Here is a 24,353-nt window from a genome sequence, read left to right as displayed (position 1 = left end):
ATACTCGATATTTCTGAAGCTTTCTATTTCCATTTTATACATTTTTGACTTTAAAAAATCAGAGTTTAATCATCACAGACTTGATTAGTTCGTGAAATATTAATTTGTGACACTTTTTATTATTATTATAAGTTTTATTTCTAATAGTGACCGGTCCCCAGTCCTCTAACTAACTACCTTTAGACCCATAATGGGAAGAAAGAAAACTCTATTTCAGTATACAATTCTTATTTGTTTTAATTCAAGGAATATTATATTAGTGATATGTTTGCGAAATTCAACAAATAACAGTTCAATTTCTAGATCTCAACTTTACAATTTCTGACTCTTTTTTAACTCACTATTCAATATAAGAAACTATAGGGATTTTGATGCGACTTAAATCCCATTCTAATTGCTTGCAGACCACTGTGCAGCAATGGCCAAGGCGGTGGCGGCAACACTTTTCTTGCCTTAAGCCAAATTTATAGCGATCTAAGTAGGTATAAAGCGCTCATTTTGTGGCAGTTTCTGAGGCAGCGGCTGCGACTGTGGCTGCGGAGCTTCGGCGACTCTGGGTTCGTTACGTTTTCAAGGAGTGCCCAACAGGAGTAGAACGACAATGACGAGGATGACGACCGGGGAGCGCATCAAACGGTTTAGCATTTACCTTTGTATTTTTGCCCAGTGTTCGCGCTCTTTCTCCTCTTTACGTTTTCAATGGCGAGAACAATAGAAATGCATTGCACGAAAGTTTTGGAGCGTCCGACCGGATTGGGGGCTTGGGGAGGTGACTAAATGTTGTGCACCCGCGGCCAACATAAGACTTGACAGGAAGGCAACGGGCGCGGCATATAATTCAATAGGACTTTGTGGATGGGGGGAGGGAAGGTCTCCTCCTCGCTGTGCTCACTCGTGCGAGCATTAAAACCATTTTCTTGCCGGTCTTTCGTTTTGCGGCCACGTTGCCTTATTTACACGGCCCTTGTTGTGGCTTACATTTTGAGGACTAAGCTGAATAACCAAATGGTGAGGTAAAGGGAAGGACAAAACTTTTGTGATAAAACATACAATAACAAAGTAGGTTTTAAATCATAATGCGAATCGTCTAACTAACGCACTTAATAAGGTCTGTCATATAAACATACAATATACAGTTACTAACAAGACTGAAAACTAAACTTAAAATTCTTTATTGCAATTGTGGAACATTTGAAAACTTATTTATTTTATAAATTATGTCTTTGATATATTATAAACCTACCATATACTATGTATATTGCTAAAAAAGGGCTGAATTGGAGACATTCATTAAGATAAATCTCTCAAATTTATAAGGCTTGTGATTTTGCAATTTACCATTTCTTACCATTTCTATGTAATCTTCTATATGACGCATACAAGTTATGACGAACTGGCAGCACTACTTAATAGCAAATAGGATGATTCGTCCAAAAGAAGAAAATTTTGTTTTGAAATATGAAATGTCCTCAAAGTTCTTAGTGCCTCTAAAATGCTTTATAGCCAACCCCAAGCTGAAATTATAAATATCTTTATTTTATTTCATAATATTATATGATAATATAAATCATAGTTTATGTGTATGTATCGACAGCGCTATTTGTTGATTTTCTAAATAAATAAATATAAGATTTCTTTGTTGGACTAGATTTTTATGTAATAATCGTATTATTTTAAACGTAAATGTTGATATTTCATACAACAATTTCAAATTTAAATAATTTCTTCAAAATGCCAACACGGGCGACCAATCAAAAATTATTTCGAAATTAATTTATAATAACAATATTCCGCTTCACTCTTCTCTGTAGCCACTGATGTATTTATTACGTATTCATCCAAGGCAGGGTGGGATGGGGAAGGGGGCCTTGCTTACAAAAATTTTCGCCATATGAAGTCGACAACACATTCATTATTATGGCGTACTACTTCGCCTTAAAATGGAACTAAGTTGGATTTGTTGAAATTTTTCTATTGATCATATGCAAAGGTTATTATTTTAACGCATCGTGCATTATTCAATCAAAATTAAAATTTGGAAAAAGCTGCCTTTGGAAAAAGCTGCCTACGCCCTTGTATTCAAAATTTGTAAGTTCATCGATAAGCCGCAATGCTGCCCATTAATAGCATTGAAAATAAAAAGTGCTGCCAAGCAGTGCGCTACTATTGCAATACAATAGTTAATTAGCAGAATTTAATAATTTTGATTTGTATTTCTTATCGCGGCAAATATTTGTGATGATATTCGGCCGAAGTTGTCAGCTGACGTTGTTTAAAACATACTGTTAAAAATGGGAAATGGGAAGTTTGTGCCACAGCTGTGAGTTGAATGCACCTTAATGCCTGGACAAATGTTATTCTAATGCCCCCATTGGGGAATGGCTCAAACAAAAATCACATTAATCACATATGACAAAATGCGACGAGGCAAGAGTTTGGCTTTGTTTTATGCACTCGTTGTAACTGCAACTGCAACTTGCTTCGATTGTGGCCAAGGCTCAAACGGGTTTCCAGTTGGAGCTGCTGCCTCTGTAGCTGCCTCATTATTATGCGCGCATTGTGCGTGCGTGGCAACAGGAACTGGGCATAGGAATTTCTGCGAGGCAGGCAACGCGAAGCGTGCTCCGATTCTCAATTGCAAAGTGCGGTGCATGCAGACAAACATACTTACAAATATACATACACATGTATGCCTCCAGGGACAATTCATGCGGCTGAAACAAAACATAAAGCAGCAGCATAAAAGCACAAAAAGAAAAAAATCAACGATTGCAACGCACTGCGAAAAGGAAGCAGCAGCAATGCCAAATGCAACACAATTAAACAAAGTAGGGGAGGGATGAGGAGCAACCAACGTGATGGTCACAGACAATGCGACCGGCTGCTCGACCGGCCGCCAAAACAGGCAAGATTCAGTGTTCGGGCATTGGTGCCACATTTGGTTGCATGTTATTACGGCAAGCAAGCGCGCACAGCGAAAATTTATTCAACTCTCAAAGGACTCTAAACGCATTTCCGCTGCCAAGATGCATTTGCTTTGCATTTATGTATGCAAAGGTTCCTCCCTATCAGCCCGTTCTATCTGGTGCAGCCCCGGGCCCAGCACTAACAGCCTATTCCGCAGAACTGCATCGCCAAATGTGGCTTCCCCACATGTCATATTTAGTTAGTGGAGTCCACGGGAATTGTAAGCTTATAAATAGTTACTTTTTAGTCGAGTTGGAGCTGCCAAATTAAATCGGTTTTCAAATGTATTTACTCTTAATCAAATATTAGCCAAATTAAATCGGGTTTCAAATGGATTTGCTTTTAATCAAATACTTATCTACATACATATATGCTATACGAGCAGGTCTTGCCCGTCTTTGATGGGATCAGAACTTCCAATAGCAAATTTCTTTGGTACTGTGACCATACACGTACTATGTACTTACATATAAGTAGTACATATGTATGTTGTTGGTCTGTAAGTAAATTTGTGAAAAATTAAATTATAATATTTAAAAAAAAATTAAATACAACTATAATATAAATACCAATACTTAGCGTTGGCAAATCGAGAATTAAATTGTGAAATTTCTGAAAAATTAAATAATAATATTGTGGATTTAAATTGTGAAATCTCTGAAAAATTAAATAATTATATTGTAGGCGCCCTCCTCAGCGATTCTCATACCAAGTACCTAAGCTCTGGCCAATCAACAATTAAATTGTGAAATTTCTGAAAAATTAAAAAATATTATTGTGGAATTAAATTGTGAAATTTCTGAAAAATGAAATAATCATATTGTGGGCGCCCTCCTCTGCGATTCTCATACCAAGTACCTAAGCTCTGGCCAATCAAGAATTAAATTGTGAAATTTCTGAAAAATTAAAAAATATTATTGTGGAATTAAATTGTGAAATTTCTGAAAAATGAAATAATCATATTGTGGGCGCCCTCCTCTGCGATTCTCATACCAAGTACCTAAGCTCTGGCCAATCAAGAATTAAATTGTGAAATTTCTGAAAAATTAAATAATTATATTGTGGGCGCCCTCCTCTGCGATTCTCATATCAAGTACCTAAGCTCTGGCCAATCAACAATTAAATTGTGAAATTTCTGAAAAATTAAAAAATATTATTGTGGAATTAAATTGTGAAATTTCTGAAAAATGAAATAATCATATTGTGGGCGCCCTCCTCTGCGATTCTCATACCAAGTACCTAAGCTCTGGCCAATCAAGAATTAAATTGTGAAATTTCTGAAAAATTAAAAAATATTATTGTCGAATTAAATTGTGAAATTTTTGAAAAATTAAATAAATATATTGTGGGCGCCCTCCTCTGCGATTCTCATACCAAGTACCTAAGCTCTGGCCAATCAAGAATTAAATTGTGAAATTTCTGAAAAATTAAAAAATATTATTGTGGAATTAAATTGTGAAATTTCTGAAAAATTAAATAAAAATATTGTGGGCACCCTCCTCTGCGATTCTCATACCAAGTACCTAAGCGCTGGCACATCGAGAATTAAATTGTGAAATTTCTGAAAAATTAAAAAATATTATTGTGGAATTAAATTGTGAAATTTCTGAAAAATTAAATAATTATATTGTGGGCGCCCTCCTCTGCGATTCTCATACCAAGTACCTAAGCTCTGGCCAATCAAGAATTAAATTGTGAAATTTCTGAAAAATTAAAAAATATTATTGTCGAATTAAATTGTGAAATTTTTGAAAAATTAAATAAATATATTGTGGGCGCCCTCCTCTGCGATTCTCATACCAAGTACCTAAGCTCTGGCCAATCAAGAATTAAATTGTGAAATTTCTGAAAAATTAAAAAATATTATTGTCGAATTAAATTGTGAAATTTCTGAAAAATTAAATAAAAATATTGTGGGCACCCTCCTCTGCGATTCTCATACCACGTACCTAAGCTCTGGCCAATCAAGAATTAAATTGTGAAATTTCTGAAAAATTAAAAAATATTATTGTCGAATTAAATTGTGAAATTTTTGAAAAATTAAATAAATATATTGTGGGCGCCCTCCTCTGCGATTCTCATACCAAGTACCTAAGCTCTGGCCAATCAAGAATTAAATTGTGAAATTTATGAAAAATTAAAAAATATTATTGTCGAATTAAATTGTGAAATTTTTGAAAAATTAAATAAATATATTGTGGGCGCCCTCCTCTGCGATTCTCATACCAAGTACCTAAGCTCTGGCCAATCAAGAATTAAATTGTGAAATTTCTGAAAAATTAAATAATAATATTGTGGATTTAAATTGTGAAATCTCTGAAAAATTAAATAATTATATTGTAGGCGCCCTCATCAGCGATTCTCATACCAAGTACCTAAGCTCTGGCCAATCAAGAATTAAATTGTGAAATTTCTGAAAAATTAAAAAATATTATTGTGGAATTAAATTGTGAAATTTCTGAAAAATTAAATAAAAATATTGTGGGCACCCTCCTCTGCGATTCTCATACCAAGTACCTAAGCGCTGGCACATCGAGAATTAAATTGTGAAATTTCTGAAAAATTAAAAAATATTATTGTGGAATTAAATTGTGAAATTTCTGAAAAATTAAATAATTATATTGTGGGCGCCCTCCTCTGCGATTCTCATACCAAGTACCTAAGCTCTGGCCAATCAAGAATTAAATTGTGAAATTTCTGAAAAATTAAAAAATATTATTGTCGAATTAAATTGTGAAATTTTTGAAAAATTAAATAAATATATTGTGGGCGCCCTCCTCTGCGATTCTCATACCAAGTACCTAAGCTCTGGCCAATCAAGAATTAAATTGTGAAATTTCTGAAAAATTAAAAAATATTATTGTCGAATTAAATTGTGAAATTTCTGAAAAATTAAATAAAAATATTGTGGGCACCCTCCTCTGCGATTCTCATACCACGTACCTAAGCTCTGGCCAATCAAGAATTAAATTGTGAAATTTCTGAAAAATTAAAAAATATTATTGTCGAATTAAATTGTGAAATTTTTGAAAAATTAAATAAATATATTGTGGGCGCCCTCCTCTGCGATTCTCATACCAAGTACCTAAGCTCTGGCCAATCAAGAATTAAATTGTGAAATTTATGAAAAATTAAAAAATATTATTGTCGAATTAAATTGTGAAATTTTTGAAAAATTAAATAAATATATTGTGGGCGCCCTCCTCTGCGATTCTCATACCAAGTACCTAAGCTCTGGCCAATCAAGAATTAAATTGTGAAATTTCTGAAAAATTAAATAATAATATTGTGGATTTAAATTGTGAAATCTCTGAAAAATTAAATAATTATATTGTAGGCGCCCTCATCAGCGATTCTCATACCAAGTACCTAAGCTCTGGCCAATCAAGAATTAAATTGTGAAATTTCTGAAAAATTAAATAATTATATTGTGGGCGCCCTCCTCTGCGATTCTCATATCAAGTACCTAAGCTCTGGCCAATCAACAATTAAATTGTGAAATTTCTGAAAAATTAAAAAATATTATTGTGGAATTAAATTGTGAAATTTCTGAAAAATGAAATAATTATATTGTGGGCGCCCTCCTCTGCGATTCTCATACCAAGTACCTAAGCTCTGGCCAATCAAGAATTAAATTGTGAAATTTCTGAAAAATTAAAAAATATTATTGTGGAATTAAATTGTGAAATTTCTGAAAAATTAAATAATTATATTGTGGGCGCCCTCCTCTGCGATTCTCATACCAAGTACCTAAGCTCTGGCCAATCAAGAATTAAATTGTGAAATTTCTGAAAAATTAAAAAATATTATTGTGGAATTAAATTGTGAAATTTCTGAAAAATTAAATAATTATATTGTGGGCGCCCTTCTCTGCGATTCTCATACCACGTACCTAAGCTCTGGCCAATCAAGAATTAAATTGTGAAATTTCTGAAAAATTAAAAAATATTATTGTCGAATTAAATTGTGAAATTTTTGAAAAATTAAATAAATATATTGTGGGCGCCCTCCTCTGCGATTCTCATACCAAGTACCTAAGCTCTGGCCAATCAAGAATTAAATTGTGAAATTTCTGAAAAATTAAAAAATATTATTGTGGAATTAAATTGTGAAATTTCTGAAAAATTAAATAAAAATATTGTGGGCACCCTCCTCTGCGATTCTCATACCAAGTACCTAAGCGCTGGCACATCGAGAATTAAATTGTGAAATTTCTGAAAAATTAAAAAATATTATTGTGGAATTAAATTGTGAAATTTCTGAAAAATTAAATAATTATATTGTGGGCGCCCTCCTCTGCGATTCTCATACCAAGTACCTAAGCTCTGGCCAATCAAGAATTAAATTGTGAAATTTAAGAAAAATTAAAAAAAATTATTGTGGAATTAAATTGTGAAATTTCTGAAAAATTAAATAAAAATATTGTGGGCACCCTCCTCTGCGCTTCTCATACCAAGTACCTAAGCGCTGGCACATCGAGAATTAAATTGTGAAATTTCTGAAAAATTAAATAATTATATTGTGGGCGCCCTCCTCTGCGATTCTCATACCAAGTACCTAAGCTCTGGCCAATCAAGAATTAAATTGTGAAATTTCTGAAAAATTAAAAAATATTATTGTGGAATTAAATTGTGAAATTTCTGAAAAATTAAATAATTATATTGTGGGCGCCCTCCTCTGCGATTCTCATACAAAGTACCTAAGCGCTGGCACATCGAGAATTAAATTGTGAAATTTCTGAAAAATTAAAAAATATTATTGTAAAATTAAATTGTGAAATTTCTGAAAAATTAAATAAAAATATTGTGGACGCCCCCTAAGCGCTGGCACATCGAGAATTAAATTGGGAAATTTGTGAATTATTAAATATTAATAATATTGTGGAATAATATTGTAAAATTTTTGAAATCTCTGCGAAAATTTGTGAAATTTGAGAATTTGCATTTTCAACTCGAACGCCTTCTTGATCATCATACGGAAATTTCCTTTAGTTGAACTTGAAAATTTCCCGATTTGTTTATTAGCACTCAATAACAGTAGTATTAAGTTTTCTTCTGTGGTTTCTGTTATTATTATACCATCTTTAGCTGTACCCATATATGTTTATCTCTTAAAATAAAATAAAAATACAGTATATTTCGTTTCTTTGTTTTTACTTTAATATCAATGGACACTTTTCATAAATTCTTAGCACAAAATGTTTTATAGGTTGTAAATAAAACACAACTGTAGCTGCTAAGAAAGTACTTACACAAAATTTTCACAATATTCTGTTAATGTTTATCTTAGTACTAATGTATATAACATTTGTCTTATGTTTTTAAAACAAAATCTTATGTTCTAATGAATTGTATTTAAAACTATCGGTGTTGAGGTTGAAGGAGCTATCGATATTGAGGTGAGAAGTTAGGCAGAAGGTCATCAAATTAAGACAGCAAGTTAGTTTTTATTATTTGTTGTCGCAGCTCGGCACTATCCAATATGTAATAATACAAATAATTTGAGGACATTACTATAAAAAAATATTTTAAATTTTGCCAAATCCTGCATCAATAGTTGAAAATTGGATATGTATATATGCTTCAGGGTAAGGATAAAACGTATTATCCGAGACAACTTCAAAGTTGATAAAATCGGTGTTCATTCATAAAAGTACTTCTTCAATGTATTCAAAGTATTGTCAGAAAAGAATTTCTATGTACAGAGTCTGGCACTCCACTATTTGGAAAGATCTGGTTTAGAGCAGGCAAGAGACTAACCATCCAAATTCGAATAGGGTTTTGATAGCTTTTTTTTGGTCATGCATGGCTCGTTTCGCAATTTTGTTTGCCCACACATGCAGGTGGATGCTCAACCCTCACTAATTTAATTGCCCGCCACGCAAATGAGTTTCTTTCAACGCCAATGCTAGTCCCCAAACCCGAAACAACTCCATGCCACATGAGTCGCCCGAATTATTGCTGCAGTCCTCTATCCGAAAAGCTTCAGACATGTCCGTCTCAGGCCGGCCGGCAGACAACCGATGGGCGCATCATCTGCTTCGGTGGCTGGAGTCGGTCGCCAACGTTTGTTGGTGACAATTTAACACAGAAATCCATTGAAGCGTCAAACTGGGAAGGCATAAATTTACAACATTTCAGTGCTGTGTACTGTCATACCTACTATATAGTTTGGTGTGTGTGAGTGTGTGTGTACCTTAATTTTTCCTTTTTCTTGCAGTTTCCTCCTTTTTACGTTTGCGTGAAAGTCAGTGAAGCAGAAAACTTTACAATCCATCAAATTAATGGAGCAATGTGTCACGAGAATCGCTGCCTGACTGACTGCCTGCCTACAAGTAGTTCCCTAGATCCCACCAGCCAACTGACTGACTGATAGAATGGCAGACTGGGAGACTGGCAGGCTGACAGGCTGGGATGCTGATGCTGCTGCTGCTGCCGTTGAAATGTCACCAGCTTGGGGTTGTAAATCAAACAAAAATTGATTGAACAGAAAGCATTGCTGAAAGCAAGAAACTTTACGCCTTGGATTATGTTGCTACAATAGTCGGAGCCTTAAGTAATCAAGCGACCTTCTGAAGGTTAAGTCGGGTAAGTCGTTTGATTTTTATATATTTAGCTACTCCAGTGCCGAAAAGTTAAGAAGCTGCTTCCAAACAAGATACCAAGTTTCTTAACAACTATCGACGTTAAGAAGAGTGTGTATGTAATAGAACTTAAACATAGAAGTATCCCTATATCTGTTTTTACACGGTAGATTAGTTCATAAAAAAGTCGTGTAAAAATCGTGCTAAATGGAATAAAGTCGTGTAATAGTCGTATAAAATTTTTAATTTTCAAACCGTGTTAAATCAAATTCGTGTCAAAATGCACCGTTTAAAAATAGAACTTGGTGTGTATAGTAGATACTTGGTTCTAAAATATAAGCAAAAACAAATCTCGTCAGAGTCAACAGCACTCCATCGAATGTTAAGCAAACATTTAAGCAAAACATAAAGGTTCTCAATACTTCTTTGTGGAGTGGCAAACGATTTCCGTTTGGTAACGATCCGTTTCCTACCCATCTAGGTTTCTAGTTATTAATTTCTGGATCGCCTAGGCAAGCTCTTTGATCCGTTTATCTGACCACTTCCTCTTGCGCTACGCCTGCGCACAAAGGTACGAGCAACCTCAGCTAAGGAGCTAGCTGGCTGTGCAAGGAGACAGCTGGCGAGCCGCACACTCAGTTGCTCGATTGTTGCCAGTAGCGTTTGCTGAACGATCGGACTGGAGGACTGGCGGACGGACGAAATAAGAGCAACCAAAGGGGCCAAGTTGATTTATTCTAATCTGTATAAGCGTTGCTATAATAAAGCAAAAATAGTGGACAATGCTGGCCAAAAGGCTTTCGGCTGTGGCCAACTAAATTGCAGCCGCTTGCAGCATGCAGCTTGCAACGAGCAACTTACAACTTGCTGTGGCGGCGGCTGCGGCTGGGCGGCCCTGCCCGGGACATACCGACTGACCAGAAACTGGCCTCTCTCTCCATTGTAGCATTATACACATTTTGCTCTGCGTCCACTGCATTGTAATTGGATTTAAGCCGCCGGTGCATGCGCAGCTGCAAATTCTAATGACTCAGCAGCAAAATGGCGGCAAACTTGAAGTTTTGGGGCGCACGTCAACCAGAAACCTTTCACCGTGACTAATGCGAAGCACCTCTGAGATTCAGAGCTCCTCCACTGGCAAATGAAGATGCAGACGCTAATTTATAGTGCATTAACTTCCAGTAAGTGCAAAACCCGAAGCTGCTCGTCGTACACATTCAAAATGTCGCCAGAGCCTTAAAATGTTATCGCATCTCGTAAGTCAGCATTGAAAGTGTTTGCCAGGCTCTGCACACTGAAACGAAACCTATGAAAAGGTGCGAATAGGAGCAGCAACAATTGTACTATATATTAAGAATATTAAAGTTTCACTTCACTATTGAAAACTCAGTACCCACTCATTTCCCCGCTACAACTAAAATAGACTCTGCATACTGGTACGAAACCAATAAAAAACTGCGTATAGGTGGTACATTAAATTAACTATATAGAAGAAGAAACCCAGTAGAACTTTGGAATTGTGTCAGCAGAACTCTTGAATACTCAGTCTCCCATCTTTTCCTCGCTATAACTAAAATAGACTCTGTACACTGGTAAAAAAAAAAAACTAGAAAAAAGTGCGAATAGGAGCAACATCAATTGTACTATATATAAAGAACATTGAAGTTGTCCCAAGTTTGGTTTTGAATACTCAGTACCAGCACATTTCCTCGCTACAACTAAAATAGACTCTGCTCACTGGTACGAAACCTATAAAAAGATGCGAACGGGAGGAATAATAAAGGTAAGTACTATATAGAAAAAAAACCCAGTAGAATGTTGAATACTTGATACACAGTTTTTTCCTCACCACAACCAAAATAAACTTTATTGCACCAATATTTTCTTTGACAGCTATATGATACACATAGTTTACAAATTTTTTAACACTTTAGAATATTATACTAAACCCATAAATACAAAGTTTCTTTAACATATGTATGTCCATTAACAAAAAAGTTATCATACTCAGAGTTATTGTCCACCGATCGGTCCAATCCAATTTACATAAAATAATTCTACTATATGTAAATACCTATATGGTTTATAATAATCTCCTTTCGTTAAGTCAAGTCTACAGAAATTCTGTCGATATAAGTACAAAATGTTTATATCGATTCATCTCTTCGTGCTGGCTAATAAGATTCATTCTAGAACTTAAATAAATAAATTTTATAAAAACAAAAATTATTTTAAAATATTTTATTGCAACTCAAAAGGCATCCTTCCACGACTGGGAAGATGACAAGAATTTGGGAAGCTTTTAATTCAATAATCTCTTTTCCTCTCGATAAGTCAAGTCTACAGAAATTCTGTCGATATAAGTACAAAATGTTTATATCGATTCATCTCTTCGTGCTGGCTAATAAGATTCATTCTAGAATAGAAATAAATAAATTTATAAAAACAAAAATTATTTTAAAATATTTTATTGCAACTCAAAAGGCATCCTTCCACGACTCGGAAGATGACAAAAATTTGTAGAGCTTATAATTGAATAATCTCATAAGCATATACAATAATATTTACAATCTGGGTCCAGTGTGCGACAAATTCGTGTGGCAAGTGGAGAGAAACTACAACTGTTGGCGGCGACTTCGACTTGGACGATATGCGAAGGCGTCAATGGGCTGCACGAGCGGGAACCGAGTGATGCAGCAGCCTGTAGCCTGCAACACCCACGTTGTGTTTGCTCGTCGTTGCTGTTGTTGCTGTTGCTGTTGTTGTTGCTGCCGCGTTTTATTCAAATTTGAACATGTTGCTAACACGCAGGGGCAACAACAACAACAACAGCATCCGCGAGGCAGAGCACGTAATGCGCCATGCAAACAATGCTAAAAACACTTGTGGCCCAGACGACAACTGGAAAGACTACGACTATGACTGCGTTCGGGAGGACCAAGAAGAAGGCTAAGAAGAGTCTTCGAGTTGGACATTGCCACTTCACTTGATTTTATTTTAGCGCTTTGCATTTTGCATTTTCAATGCCTGCCGCCTGCCTGCCCTGCCGCCGTGTCCGTGGCCGTGGCCGGAAAGCGCAACGCAGCGCGTCCCAACTTTATTCAGATTTATTTTCCTAGAATGCCCAAAGTATGCACATCGATGTGCAATTTGTTGTTGTTGTTGTTGTTGGCACAACTCTCTGGCTACTGCTGCGTCTGCGTATGAAAATTAATTGTTGGCACTCGTGACGACGACTTGCCAACATTTGCCGCCTGTCTGCAGTTTTGTCTCCCTGGCTGTTGAGTGGGCGGATGGGCGGTCTGGCCGTCCGGCCGTCCGATAGTCGGGTCTTTGCATATCGCTTAGATTTATGGACCGAACTTAAATGCAACCAACACTCGCGTACAGGCTACCACAGTGTCGAGAGTGTCGCGTGATAAGTCTATAAAATGTATTTTACATTTGTACGTGCAAATGGCAGTGGGCTGATTTGCATATTCGCGAAAGTTGCCGGAGGACCCTCGCATTAACCGGCTGCTGCCGCTGCTGATGCTGCTGGTGAAAGGCAGCCATCGAACCATCTTTGGAGCACCAATATGGCATGGCATCAGCCTTAAATGCCTCCAATGTGGGCTAAGTACCGCACATTAACATTTAATTGCGTTTATCAATGTTTGCTGCCTCTGCATGGGTTGCCGTAACGGGTGAAAGGTAAAAAGGGATAGCTATCTGCAAAATAAATTATAAATATTTATATAACATTTAAGAAGAGATTTTACTGCCAAATGTGTAAATATCCCCATTCCAGAGTCAACGTCTGCTCCAGTCTTTTAAATTAAGCCAGAACCTATCAAAAATGAACTCATCTTGAGTCTATACAATTCATAAAAATGTATATATGTATTTATAATTCGATGTTAAAGCCTGACTCTTAAACCCTCTGTAACCAACCTACAGTCATTCAATTGACAAATCTTTATTCCACCAATCAAGGGCGTAGGCAGCTTTTACCAAAGGGAGGTCCCCCCTGCCTACGCCCTTGCCACAAATTATTCCAATTACAGCTTTATCTTAAGTGATCCGATTTTAATACACTTCCGCTCATTGCGGGGCCGTAGTAATAACTGATAAATTCCAAATTTGTTTAAGATATCTTTACAAAGAAAAAGTTTTCTCTCTGCACCGATTGTTCCTTAATAATATTGTGAACCGCATTTACTAATACTTTAGATCATCATGAGGTGTTATGAACTAACTACCTATTAATACCAAATTTTCATTATACATATTTATAAGTAAAAAAAAATTATTCTACCAAGAGTGATTTTTCCATCGGTTCTATGACAGCTACATAAAATAATTGCGCAGTATATGGTTTGAGATAAATATGCTCTGCAGATAGATAGAGCAAAACTACATACAACATTTTGGGTGTCTAGCTGTTTTGGTTTAAAAGTTCTAGGCGATCATACAGACGGACAGACGAACGGGCGGAAAGACAGACGATTCGTCTCTTAATGCTCATATAACTGTAACATAGCGCCCCACCGCCTTCTGAATGTAACAAACATTTGGACATTTAGTCATTCTAGTAAACCCTTTAATTTTCCCAACTAGCCCTCGATTAATTCTTGATCACACTATCAAGACAATTCAATTGGGTTATTTCGATCTGCCCGTCTGTTGGTCCGTTCGTAAGTGTGTCTGTCTGAAGTACATAGGAAAGTATAAGAGCTAAAATGACCAAAGAGATATGCAACTTCTCCCAAGTTTTATAATTCCAAGTAAATGTCAAAATTAACTAAACCTTAGGCTTCGGAAGTGAAAGTGGTGTATTTACGCTCTGATTTTGTTTAGATAAATATTAAGTCTAAATGTCATATGTGTAGCATTAGTTACCACTAATTAATGCACAGGAATTTTGAGCGAATGGCAAACTACTATAGAGCTTATATCCATCTTTAATCACCATGATCATTCCCAAGCCCTAGCCTCAGCAAACCTGATTCAACTTCTGATTCCTCTTCAACAGAAATAGGAATACACGTATAACTCTAACCCCATTAATTGAATAATGTAATTAGAGAATGTGGTGAGACACTTCTGAGGTTTATTCTTAGCCATCTGTACAACATTTCTCAATATTATAGGCAAATATACATAAACCCTCAATGCCAAATAACAAAATTTATTCTTTTCGCATACGAGTTTGTGAAAATGAGCGTTCTGTGTTCCAAAATATAAACTGCTTAGCCCACATCATTAACAACTATTACTGTGCCGTACACAAAGTTCAACACTTGGAACAAGCTAACAAATTAAACGCATTCAAGTGCAACAGCAAGGAATTTTGATTGGATCGTTGGACCAAGTGCAGATCGAGCGCGGTAGCAAAAATGCCATAACAAAATGTGTCAAGTGCCAGACATAAATGCTTAAGTAACGGGCGAGTGGCCAACCAAAGGCAGCCAACCACGAACCCAGCTCCACCACTAGCTCCAATATCAGCCGCTTCTCGGTCTTTACTAACGTATTGTTGCATTGAAACCGATGCTGAGCTGGGAGTGAAGCCGAAGATGCAGCCTGCGGCCTTTTTGCTGTTTGCTTTGGCCATTCGACATGCTGTTCATGGCCTGTTCGCGATCCAACTCTGAAACAATAAATTTTCGGTGCGTCAGTTTTTGTGCGCAGACGCAGGGCACAGGCTCCTCCATTCTCCCATCCACATCGATGTTGTCGTTGGCCTCTCTGTAAGCTTTTTTCGTTGACTGTGTTTATTTTATTTGTGCCGTCTGCTTTCCAATTAAAAATGCGCACGGCTTTCAACGCAATTGGACTTTCAATTGGCCCGACTTGTACTTATTTGTAAGTTGCACGCAAGCTGGGCGCCGCTGCCCCAATCCCCGTCCCTCCCCAATCAACGCACAGATTGCCAGCAGTGCTGTCAACTTTAGAATGGCCTTAAAAGCTGGACTTAAAGACAAACATTACTGGGTTATTAGGATGTACCCAACGAAAATTTACTTTACATTCATCTTTAATGTCGGGGTCACTAAATAATCGCTAAGCCGTCCATACTGGTGGCAAGAGCTAAAATCTCTTCGTAACACAAGCTCTGGTTTAAAAACAAACTAAATAATTATCTTTTATTTATTTATTTATTATTATTAACCTATGCTAGCGTTACAAGTAACAGATTACTTTTAAGTTATTACGCTAGTCATTTCAATACATATTCATTTCCAATTTAATTCGGCCTAATTTAATTTAAGTTACAAAGTTTGATTTAATTTAATGGACGTTGAACGTGCGTGTTACAGACATGTGATATATATTACAATTTACGTTATTTAGATGTCCTGTTGTAAGTGTGCTTGAGTTTTTAGTTTGAAGTGCGTTTCGCTGGTAATTGTCTTAAGGAGGTGCGGTAAATCGTTTCACAGCCGAACAGCGAATATAAAGAAGTGCCTTTCCGAACATGATAATTTGTATCTAGTACAGACCAAATTATTTGTTCTTCTTGACGTGGAGAAACTGATTCTTTCGTACAAATAATTTGGTTCTTTACGTGTTTTAGTTCGGTGTAAGAGAATTAGAGTTCTAAGTTTTATCCAGTCGTTAAGGGTCAAATTGTAAATTTTGTTGGCGAAAGCCTCTTAATGACAAAAATGTATCGGGCTATACTATTAAAGGCTACTTTGATTTTATTCTGGCTTACAGCATCACAGTTCCCGAAGAAGAATAATGAGGGTGTCAAGTAAGTTTTAGCAATTAGGAGCTGGAGCTTAACTGGAAGGAAATGCTGCGTCAAGGACAGATGCCTTAGCGAACTATAAAGCTTTGGTTAGTTTTTCCGTTAAATAAAAAGCTAACAGTTCGCACAACACTAATGGATTGCACAAAGCCTACGCTAGCCTCACTTCTCGGGGTCTGGCTTCCCTTTTTTTTAATATTAATTTACATAAAAATATCTTAATTGCGACGCTGAGATGGTATTTTTTCCTTTTGCCTTATCAATGTCATGTCAGGCGGCCGCCGTCAACAGGATTGTCGGCTGAGTGGCCGCCCTTGGTGTACAAATTCACGACAAATTCACAGATCTCGACGGCCTTGTGGGCGTTGCGATGGAGAGAGAGAAAGCCAGACGATGTCTTGCCATATGCTGCAAAAAAGTATTTTCAGATTGCTGTTGGGTACACATGTTGTGCGACACTTGCAACTGTCCAATGCCATCGAACGAGCGATCCGATCCGATTCGATCCCTGGACCATGCATAATCGTTGATAAATGTGGCTTTCAGTGCAACAAAAATGATTTGTTGATAATTAATGCACAACGTGCAGAGCAGAACAGACAGACAGTCGAAGAAACACGCGTGCGCCCTTCAGACAGCCAAGTGGAGATCCATAAAAACGAAACCCGTTCCCTACCAGTTGCCGCCAAAGAACAGCAGCCGTCCTCGTCGACAGGACAACAATTTGTGCGAATTGTGTGCAGCAAGTAGTTGCCGTTGTTGTTGCTGTTGTTGTTGTTGTGCAATCAAGCCTAAAACGCAATCAACGCACAGTAATTCATGCTGCCTGACATCTCAGCAACAACAGACGTCGAAGCCTACGATTACGACCCAAAAAAGCAAACGCTTCCTAGTTTCGCGAAAGCGTCACGCAGCTAATTGCCAGCAACAAGCAAGCAGCCAACGTTGATTGTGGCACGATGGGTTTGGGGAGGGGGTGGCGGGGCAACATGCGCGCAATTAATGCGACCAAAGCTAGATATATGTATGTACATACATATACCTTACACAATGCACATAGCCGGAGCCTAATCATAGCCACTTCATCAATTTGGCACGCACGGACACGCCAAAGGCCAAAGACGCTTCATGAACAATGCCGACCTAAGCCAGCAGCAGTCTGGAAGCCAAACAACTCCATCTCCATTAGGCTACTTAAGGAATTATACATAAAAATGCATTCACTAATTGTAGTTGTTCGCTAGTTTTATCTTATCTTTTCATCTTTATCTAAAGGCTTAGCTCATAGTTGTCATACACCGATTCTGGCATACATAAGTATTCAAAGAGCAGCATAGGAGGGGCCTTGTTTAAATTGGTAGTATTCCTTGGCTCCAATATGATTGATAATTGATATATACCCTATTTGCTTGTCCTATTTTCACTGGCCACATCTATTGGCCCATTCTGAACTTATATTATGAATAGAGCTTTGGTTCCGCGCAACGTTTTAGAACCTTTAGAACCTCAATAAAGAGCTCCAGTTACCGGGCACGTTTTTTATGAAGTTGTGGGTAATCGTCTAACATTTCCATTTATTCTTCATCTTCGTCACAATTGAGAAAGTACACTTTTACCATACCTTCGTATGAAGCGAATCCTCTTTTTTGGAAAGCGTCTACATTATCCAAGTTGCCGCCGTTCTTGTAAATATGATCAGGTCGCAGAAATCGAAAGAGCGAACGCTTCAGATCAAATAAATACCAAGCTCTTTTATAATATAAGTAAAGAATTAAATCCATATAAATGGTATGTTGCAGCTATGTACAACGGCTAAACAAAGGGTTAATATTAAAATATCTGGCTCCCTCTGATTACTATCTATTCCCAAATCTCAAAAGATGGCTGATAAATAAAAAATTCAGCTCGCGCGAAGAGATCATTGACGCTACAGAGGGGTATTTTGCAGACCTTCCGGAAAACTACTTTTCCGATGGGATAAAAAAATTGGAAAATCGCTGGATTAAGTGTATAGCCCTAAGGAGGTTACTTTTTACCCCACCTAGTACAAATAGGTTTAAAACAAAGACTTTGGCTACTAAAATTAATTTTCTGAATCCTCTTCTTCGGATATCGTCTACATTATCTCACATCCCAACAGGCGTTACAAATAAGTTTAAGACAAAGACTTAAAAATTAGGCGTTGTATAGGTTTACTAAAATTAATTTTCTGAATCCTCTTCTTCGGATAGCTTCTACATTATCGCCACGTTTCCCGCATCTGAGATTAAAATCTCACACCCCTACATGCGATACAAATAGGTTTAATACAAAGACTTACAAAGTAGGCGTTTTATACGTCTGTCTACTAACATTTATTTTCTGAATCCTCTTCTTCGGATAGCTTCTACATTATCCACGTTTCCCCCATCTATTGTTAAAATTAATATCTCACATCCCCACAGGCGTTACAAATATAATACAACAACTTAGAAAGTAATCGTTTTATAGGTTTGTCCACTAAAATTCAACTTCTGACGTCACACATCTCCTCCCGTGTTTTCGTACCATTTGAAATTCATATCGTTGCATTTTTAAAGCTGACGTTATAATAGTATTTTTTATTCATGTTCATAACATATGCAACCGATCGCATATCAATCGATTTCATTTTTTTGAATCTGCAATACTGATATTAATCGATACTTTAACTTCTGGTAACTGGCAATACAAAGTGTTGGGAAGTTCTGAGCGGACTTTCCAAACTCCTAAGGAAAAAAGCTTTGCGTTGTTATTAAAAGTATTATTCGTAAGCGTAATTTTCCGGTGAAGTTCTTAAGATCCGTTGCACTTATAATAGAACAAAATATACGTAAGTATAAATATTAATAGTTGGTTTGTTCATTACAAATAAAATGTGACATTAAATGCAACATATTTTGTGCTTCTTCTTGTGCTTTGACAATCGCCTTCAAAATAATGGCAAAAGTCGTACGTCTTGGACATAAAAAAGAGGAAAAATTTTAATTCTATCGCCAAAACATGAATGTGGATGAATCTAAACAGGAACTGTTCCACATGGTGGTACATATCAAAATAGATTTCGAGGTATGGCACCATAATATGCTGAAGGGCCGAGACGTAATGCGCCAAATAAGCACAGTTCAGATGAAAATCTTCGAGAATGAGGAGCGCCTTATTAATGGTGGCAGCGCGTTCTTTCTCCGTTTAGTCGACAGACGTTTGAGGGATATGTACCAACGACGCGATATACTAATTGATATGATGAAAGATCTCTTCGAAGCTCTACGTCGACACAATGCATCTACTCAGTGCATGCTGAGTCGTGTCCGCATGTGGCACGATGACGAACTGATCCGGGACCATTACATTGCCTTGAACTTCAGCACCACACAATTTCTGGAGTTTCTCGAATTTCTGGCGTCACGCTACGAGGCCGAATACGAGGTCAAGGAGGTGGTTGTGCGTAAGTTCTAACATTTGAACGATCTGTCTGCCTTTTGTATTACAAGAATAGACAACAAATACATTTCATGGCAAACGGTTTTTTATCGCTCTTTCTTCTTGCGAAGAAACTTGCGATCGTTTGCTTGAAAGTGGTTCCCAAACTACTTATTTTCGAGGTTTTTGGCGGTACTTCGTCAAGATTTTGGATCAGTTATTAAACTTCTTGGTGACCACACCTTCATGGAAAATTAGATAGATAGACGTTACTCCTTTTAATGCCCAATCAATAACTCGGTATTTCTCTTATCGATCGTGCATTATGAACACTTATATTGTTTTTGGCACAACAGCCCTTTTTAAAAGACCTTCAAAAGAAGAGATTCGTGATAAGGCGAAGGACGTCCACGATTAAATTCTGAGGACCACCTTTATACTCGGGCTTTTGATGGCGTTCTAATCCAATTATGAACTTAATGCACTTTCGCTGATATCGTGTAAGAGAACTTCCTGCAAAGTACCCGATGTTCATTCTTGAAAAATAAAAGGCAACCCATGTAAACCAGGCTCCCCTTTTGGCACGTATTTATTGTTGATTGCTTTTTCTTCAGTCAACTTGCATCGCATGCGTAATGCCCATGATGTGGACATATTGGAGAGCTGCTGGCGCGATTGTATTCATGCTGGCGGTGAAGAATTTCAAGGGAGGTTTCAGGAATTCTTTTTGGCCACCACGCGTCGCAATATGATGCGCAATAAGGAGCAGCCGATCAACTCTCGCTTGCGCTCATCTACTTCCTGTAACTAATCCTAGAAGGCCTTAGGAATAGTGGTCGTAGCTCTACAGATCTCCTTAAAACGAATGTGAATCCTTAAAGGCTGCAAATCGCATGCAATATGCATGCTAATTATATTTTTGTTTTAAATAAAAAATAAGTTTTGTTTGTATTTGAAAAAGTTTTCATGTTTTAGTTTTTATTTTAATTATGATCGCCTGCTTGCCAAAAACTTTTAGAATTATATATAATTCGCAAAAAAATTAAATTACCTCTGTCGGCCTGAATTCTATTTACTCTCCGCTCATTTACTTTTGCTTATGTACTTAACGGCTGTGTTTTTTTTTTTTCTCATTATTTCTCATTAGTTTTATTTAGTTGCTACGCTTTGCTCTTTGAATTTGACTTTTGGTTTTTCTTTTTTATGTTCTTTTTGCTTTTGTATCCTTTTGCTATGCAGCAAAACAAACTTAAATTTAATTCTACTACAACAACGTATTGTTTTTGTTTGTTCTTTTGTCCATTATATAATTTTATATATATATATGTAAATATTAATTGTATATAATATGCAATTCTGTAGCTAGATTTTGACATTCTTTTCGCACACTCCTAACGCACAACTAAATCCTAAATACTCGTGTCTATATATATGTATTTGTTTTCAATAACATGTTTTCGCGCATTCGTTTTATAAACAAATGTTCATCCAACGCGTCGCCTAAGCATCAATTTTTGAATTTTTGGCCTATAAAGTGCTGTCCCGCTCTAACATCAACGGCTGCCGCTTCTCAAAATGTAACTTAATAATTGCATACTTTTAGGCTAAGCCAGCAGCCACCGACCGAAAGGAAGAGTCGCCTCACAAAACCCTCAATAGCATAACTAGTCGAGCAAATTGTTTGATTTTACTTTCCACAAATATACTTACAAAGCTGTTTCTGAGCATTTCAAATATAATTGGTCGTTTCTACATTTCAGTTTTTTTAATTTAAATCCTTTTAACCTTAAATCTAACACAGTTTTTTTTGGGCCAAAAAATGAAATTAATTGAAATTGGTTTTTATGAAAATTTGTTTTCTAAAAACAGGAAGATATTTATGTAGATATGTAAAAACAATAACGACTTTTATTAGCTGATAAATACGTAAATTTTTCAATTTCAACATATGTGTAAAAATAAAACCACAATTATAAATATTCGAAATACAACACATAACCTTCTTCGGTGTTTGGCGACTTGAGGAGGATTTATAACGATTATCATAAAAGCGTGACAATAAATAATGCCTGTCTAAGAAGAAGCCATTATGGGGCCTTTGAATAAGAATATAGAGAACTAATTGGGAAAGAATTTTATGATATAGTACGAAACAGTGGTAATAAAACTGATGATAAACGTCTTGGAGGAAAAAGCTCAAAAGAAACACACAAAGAATTTAAATTCTAATAAAATACATACAGCTATTCCTCATCGTATTTCAATTGGTACTGTCCTTAATGTTCCTTATCTTATCATTGAAAATATTTCCTTTTTATTTTCAAAATTTATTGACACGATGGAGCCACCAATTGAATGAAAAATTTATTAGAAATCCAGAGTATTTTCAGAAATTATAAAACCAAACAATTTCTTCAAGTAGCTAAGCAGATACAACGACTCGGATTGTGTCTATTCAGGTGACCGCTGGTGTGTGTGGTTTTTTAAATTTAACAATGCACTTATGAAATGTTTTTTTTTTGGGTTTTCTTTTTTGTTATGTGCCGCAAAAAATGTTCATTTTAAGCCTTGCCTTTACACTTAACTACAAATACAATTTACAATGTATAATTTGTCTTTTGGTTTTATTTTTACTTTTTAGGTGTTGTTTGTTGAATTTTTGTGTTTTTTTAGAAAAATTTCAACTCGTAAATTGAGTTGGTTTTTAAAAAAACTGTTCCCTCCATTTTGGTTTTAATTCATTTTTCTTATATATGAATGCTTGTTGTCAATTGTTGCGTTATATGTTTCGTTTCTTTTGCTTTCATTAACTTATATATGTTTTTATTCTCTTTTTTGTTTTTAATTTATTTACTAGGCGTTTCGGCTTCATCATTGGTTTTTTCTTCATATTTTTTATTGCTATAGTTAATCGCGTTTTCTTTTATGTTGCAGACAAAAAGTGTGTTATAAACAAACTGAAACCTTAGCTAGGAAATATTTTTTTTTATTTTCTTTTTATAATTATTTAATGTTAGTAAAAAGCCACGTTCGCTACTTAAAAACTGTTCTCAAGCTATATGTAAAGGCGCATAGATGTCCAAAAATGATTGTAAGCATTCATATTTACAGCGTGCACAGTTTTGTTCCAATTTTGTCTTACTGACTAGCTAACCGGTCCAATTTTCTCAATTTGATCGAAAAATGTAAAACGGAAACATTTTCTGTATTGTGTGAGGACTGTGAGTACGAATAGGAATGTTGACGTCAAATTGTTTCAATTAAAATATTTCGAAAGAACACAAACTAAATTATAATTAGATAATTGAAAGGAAGAGAAATTGTGGTCAAATCCAGACGAAATTATACACGATGATTCCATTCCTTATTGCTCTTTCATTGATCGATCTTTTCTTAATAAGCTCTAGAAGACAGTCAACCGATCTATTTTATTCTTAAACATTTCTAGAAACATGGCGAGTTGAGATTCAGGAAGAACGTGCCTGGAATCGTACTTAAAATATTCAGCTCGAAATTGATTTAGTCTACATAAATCAAGCAGAATCGTAATACAATAAAAAATTACACTTTATTTATTATTTAATCCCAAAAGATTAATATTGGCATTTTGATCTTGATATATAAGAGAGAAATGAATTGTTAGAGAGACATTAATATACGAATTTAGATCTCTATGTAAGTGTCCAGGAGACGCAAAAACTGTGAGAGTGACATTAATTTAAAACTTTTGGTATTGGTTTAAGAATTCAAGAGAGGCTACAATTATGAGAGAGACATATAAAATATCACGCTCAGCTGCGGTCGTGCTCTCAAAGATTCAGCAACTCCAATAATTGACTGCGTTTTTTTTCTTTTTGTTACTATTTATTATAATTTCCAATTGAAGTAATGACCTGAATTTTTTTAATACAAATTCTCTATATGTGGATGGAATTGAAAAAACGTACTTTAGCAAGATTTTTGGTCTTTTGGAAAATAATGTGCGAACAGGTCGTTATTACGGTTTTAACCTAAAAAGCTTGATTTTTCATTCAAGATGCCAATAATTTATCCATTTAGCATTTTTCGTAAAGATTTTCAAAAACGAGCTTTCATCATATTAACAAGGAAATTATTAAAGAATTGCCTAAATAGACTTCCATTTCTCATCAAGAATTGTAACAAACGGTCTCGATCGTTTCCAATCCCATTGGTAGGGGCTATTAAGCAAGAGTGTTAACAAATTATAGTCACAAAAAAATCAAATGTTTCTGATATATATGCAAATAATTTTTGTTTATTACACAAAAAATTCTAAAATAAAAACCAAGCTACTTAAAATATGTATGCATGTGGGGTGTATGTGTGTGTATGTATATGTATGTGTGTGTTTGTAGGTTTGGATATTTTTACATATAATAAAAAATTGCGCTGTTTTTATCCGTTTGCTTTATACAATTAAATTAAATTAATTTATTAGTGTAATAATTACTAGAAAACGTCTTTGTAAATGTAGGTTTTTGTTTCGCTTTGTTTTTTGTTTATGTTTTTAAATAGATAAATTATGCTAATTAAAATACACAGGTAAAAATAATTTCATTTTTGAATAATTTGCAAAACTTACTTAATACGTAATAAATAAATTGT

At 35.8% G+C, this 24,353-nt stretch overlaps 1 protein-coding gene across 1 annotated transcript; it reads left to right on the top strand.

Annotated features, from left to right (window-relative positions):
* Window positions 1-18,767: 18,767 nt before the first annotated feature.
* LOC115632961 lies at window positions 18,768-20,675 on the top strand. The gene is made up of 3 exons (XM_030530261.1): window positions 18,768-19,137; window positions 19,255-19,752; window positions 20,342-20,675. The coding sequence occupies exons 2-3, from the start codon at window positions 19,308-19,310 to the stop codon at window positions 20,536-20,538; spliced, it is 642 nt and encodes a 213-aa protein (XP_030386121.1). The 5' UTR covers window positions 18,768-19,137; window positions 19,255-19,307; the 3' UTR covers window positions 20,539-20,675.
* The last annotated feature ends 3,678 nt before the right edge of the window (window positions 20,676-24,353 follow it).

Source organism: Scaptodrosophila lebanonensis, unplaced genomic scaffold (genome assembly GCF_003285725.1).
Source record: "Scaptodrosophila lebanonensis strain 11010-0011.00,11010-0021.00 unplaced genomic scaffold, SlebRS2 tig00001415-arrow-pilon, whole genome shotgun sequence".
In the NCBI taxonomy this organism is placed as follows: Eukaryota; Metazoa; Arthropoda; class Insecta; order Diptera; family Drosophilidae; genus Scaptodrosophila; species Scaptodrosophila lebanonensis.
The sequence above is the reverse complement of the archived record's forward strand: the minus strand, read 5'-3'. Positions and strand labels throughout refer to the sequence as shown.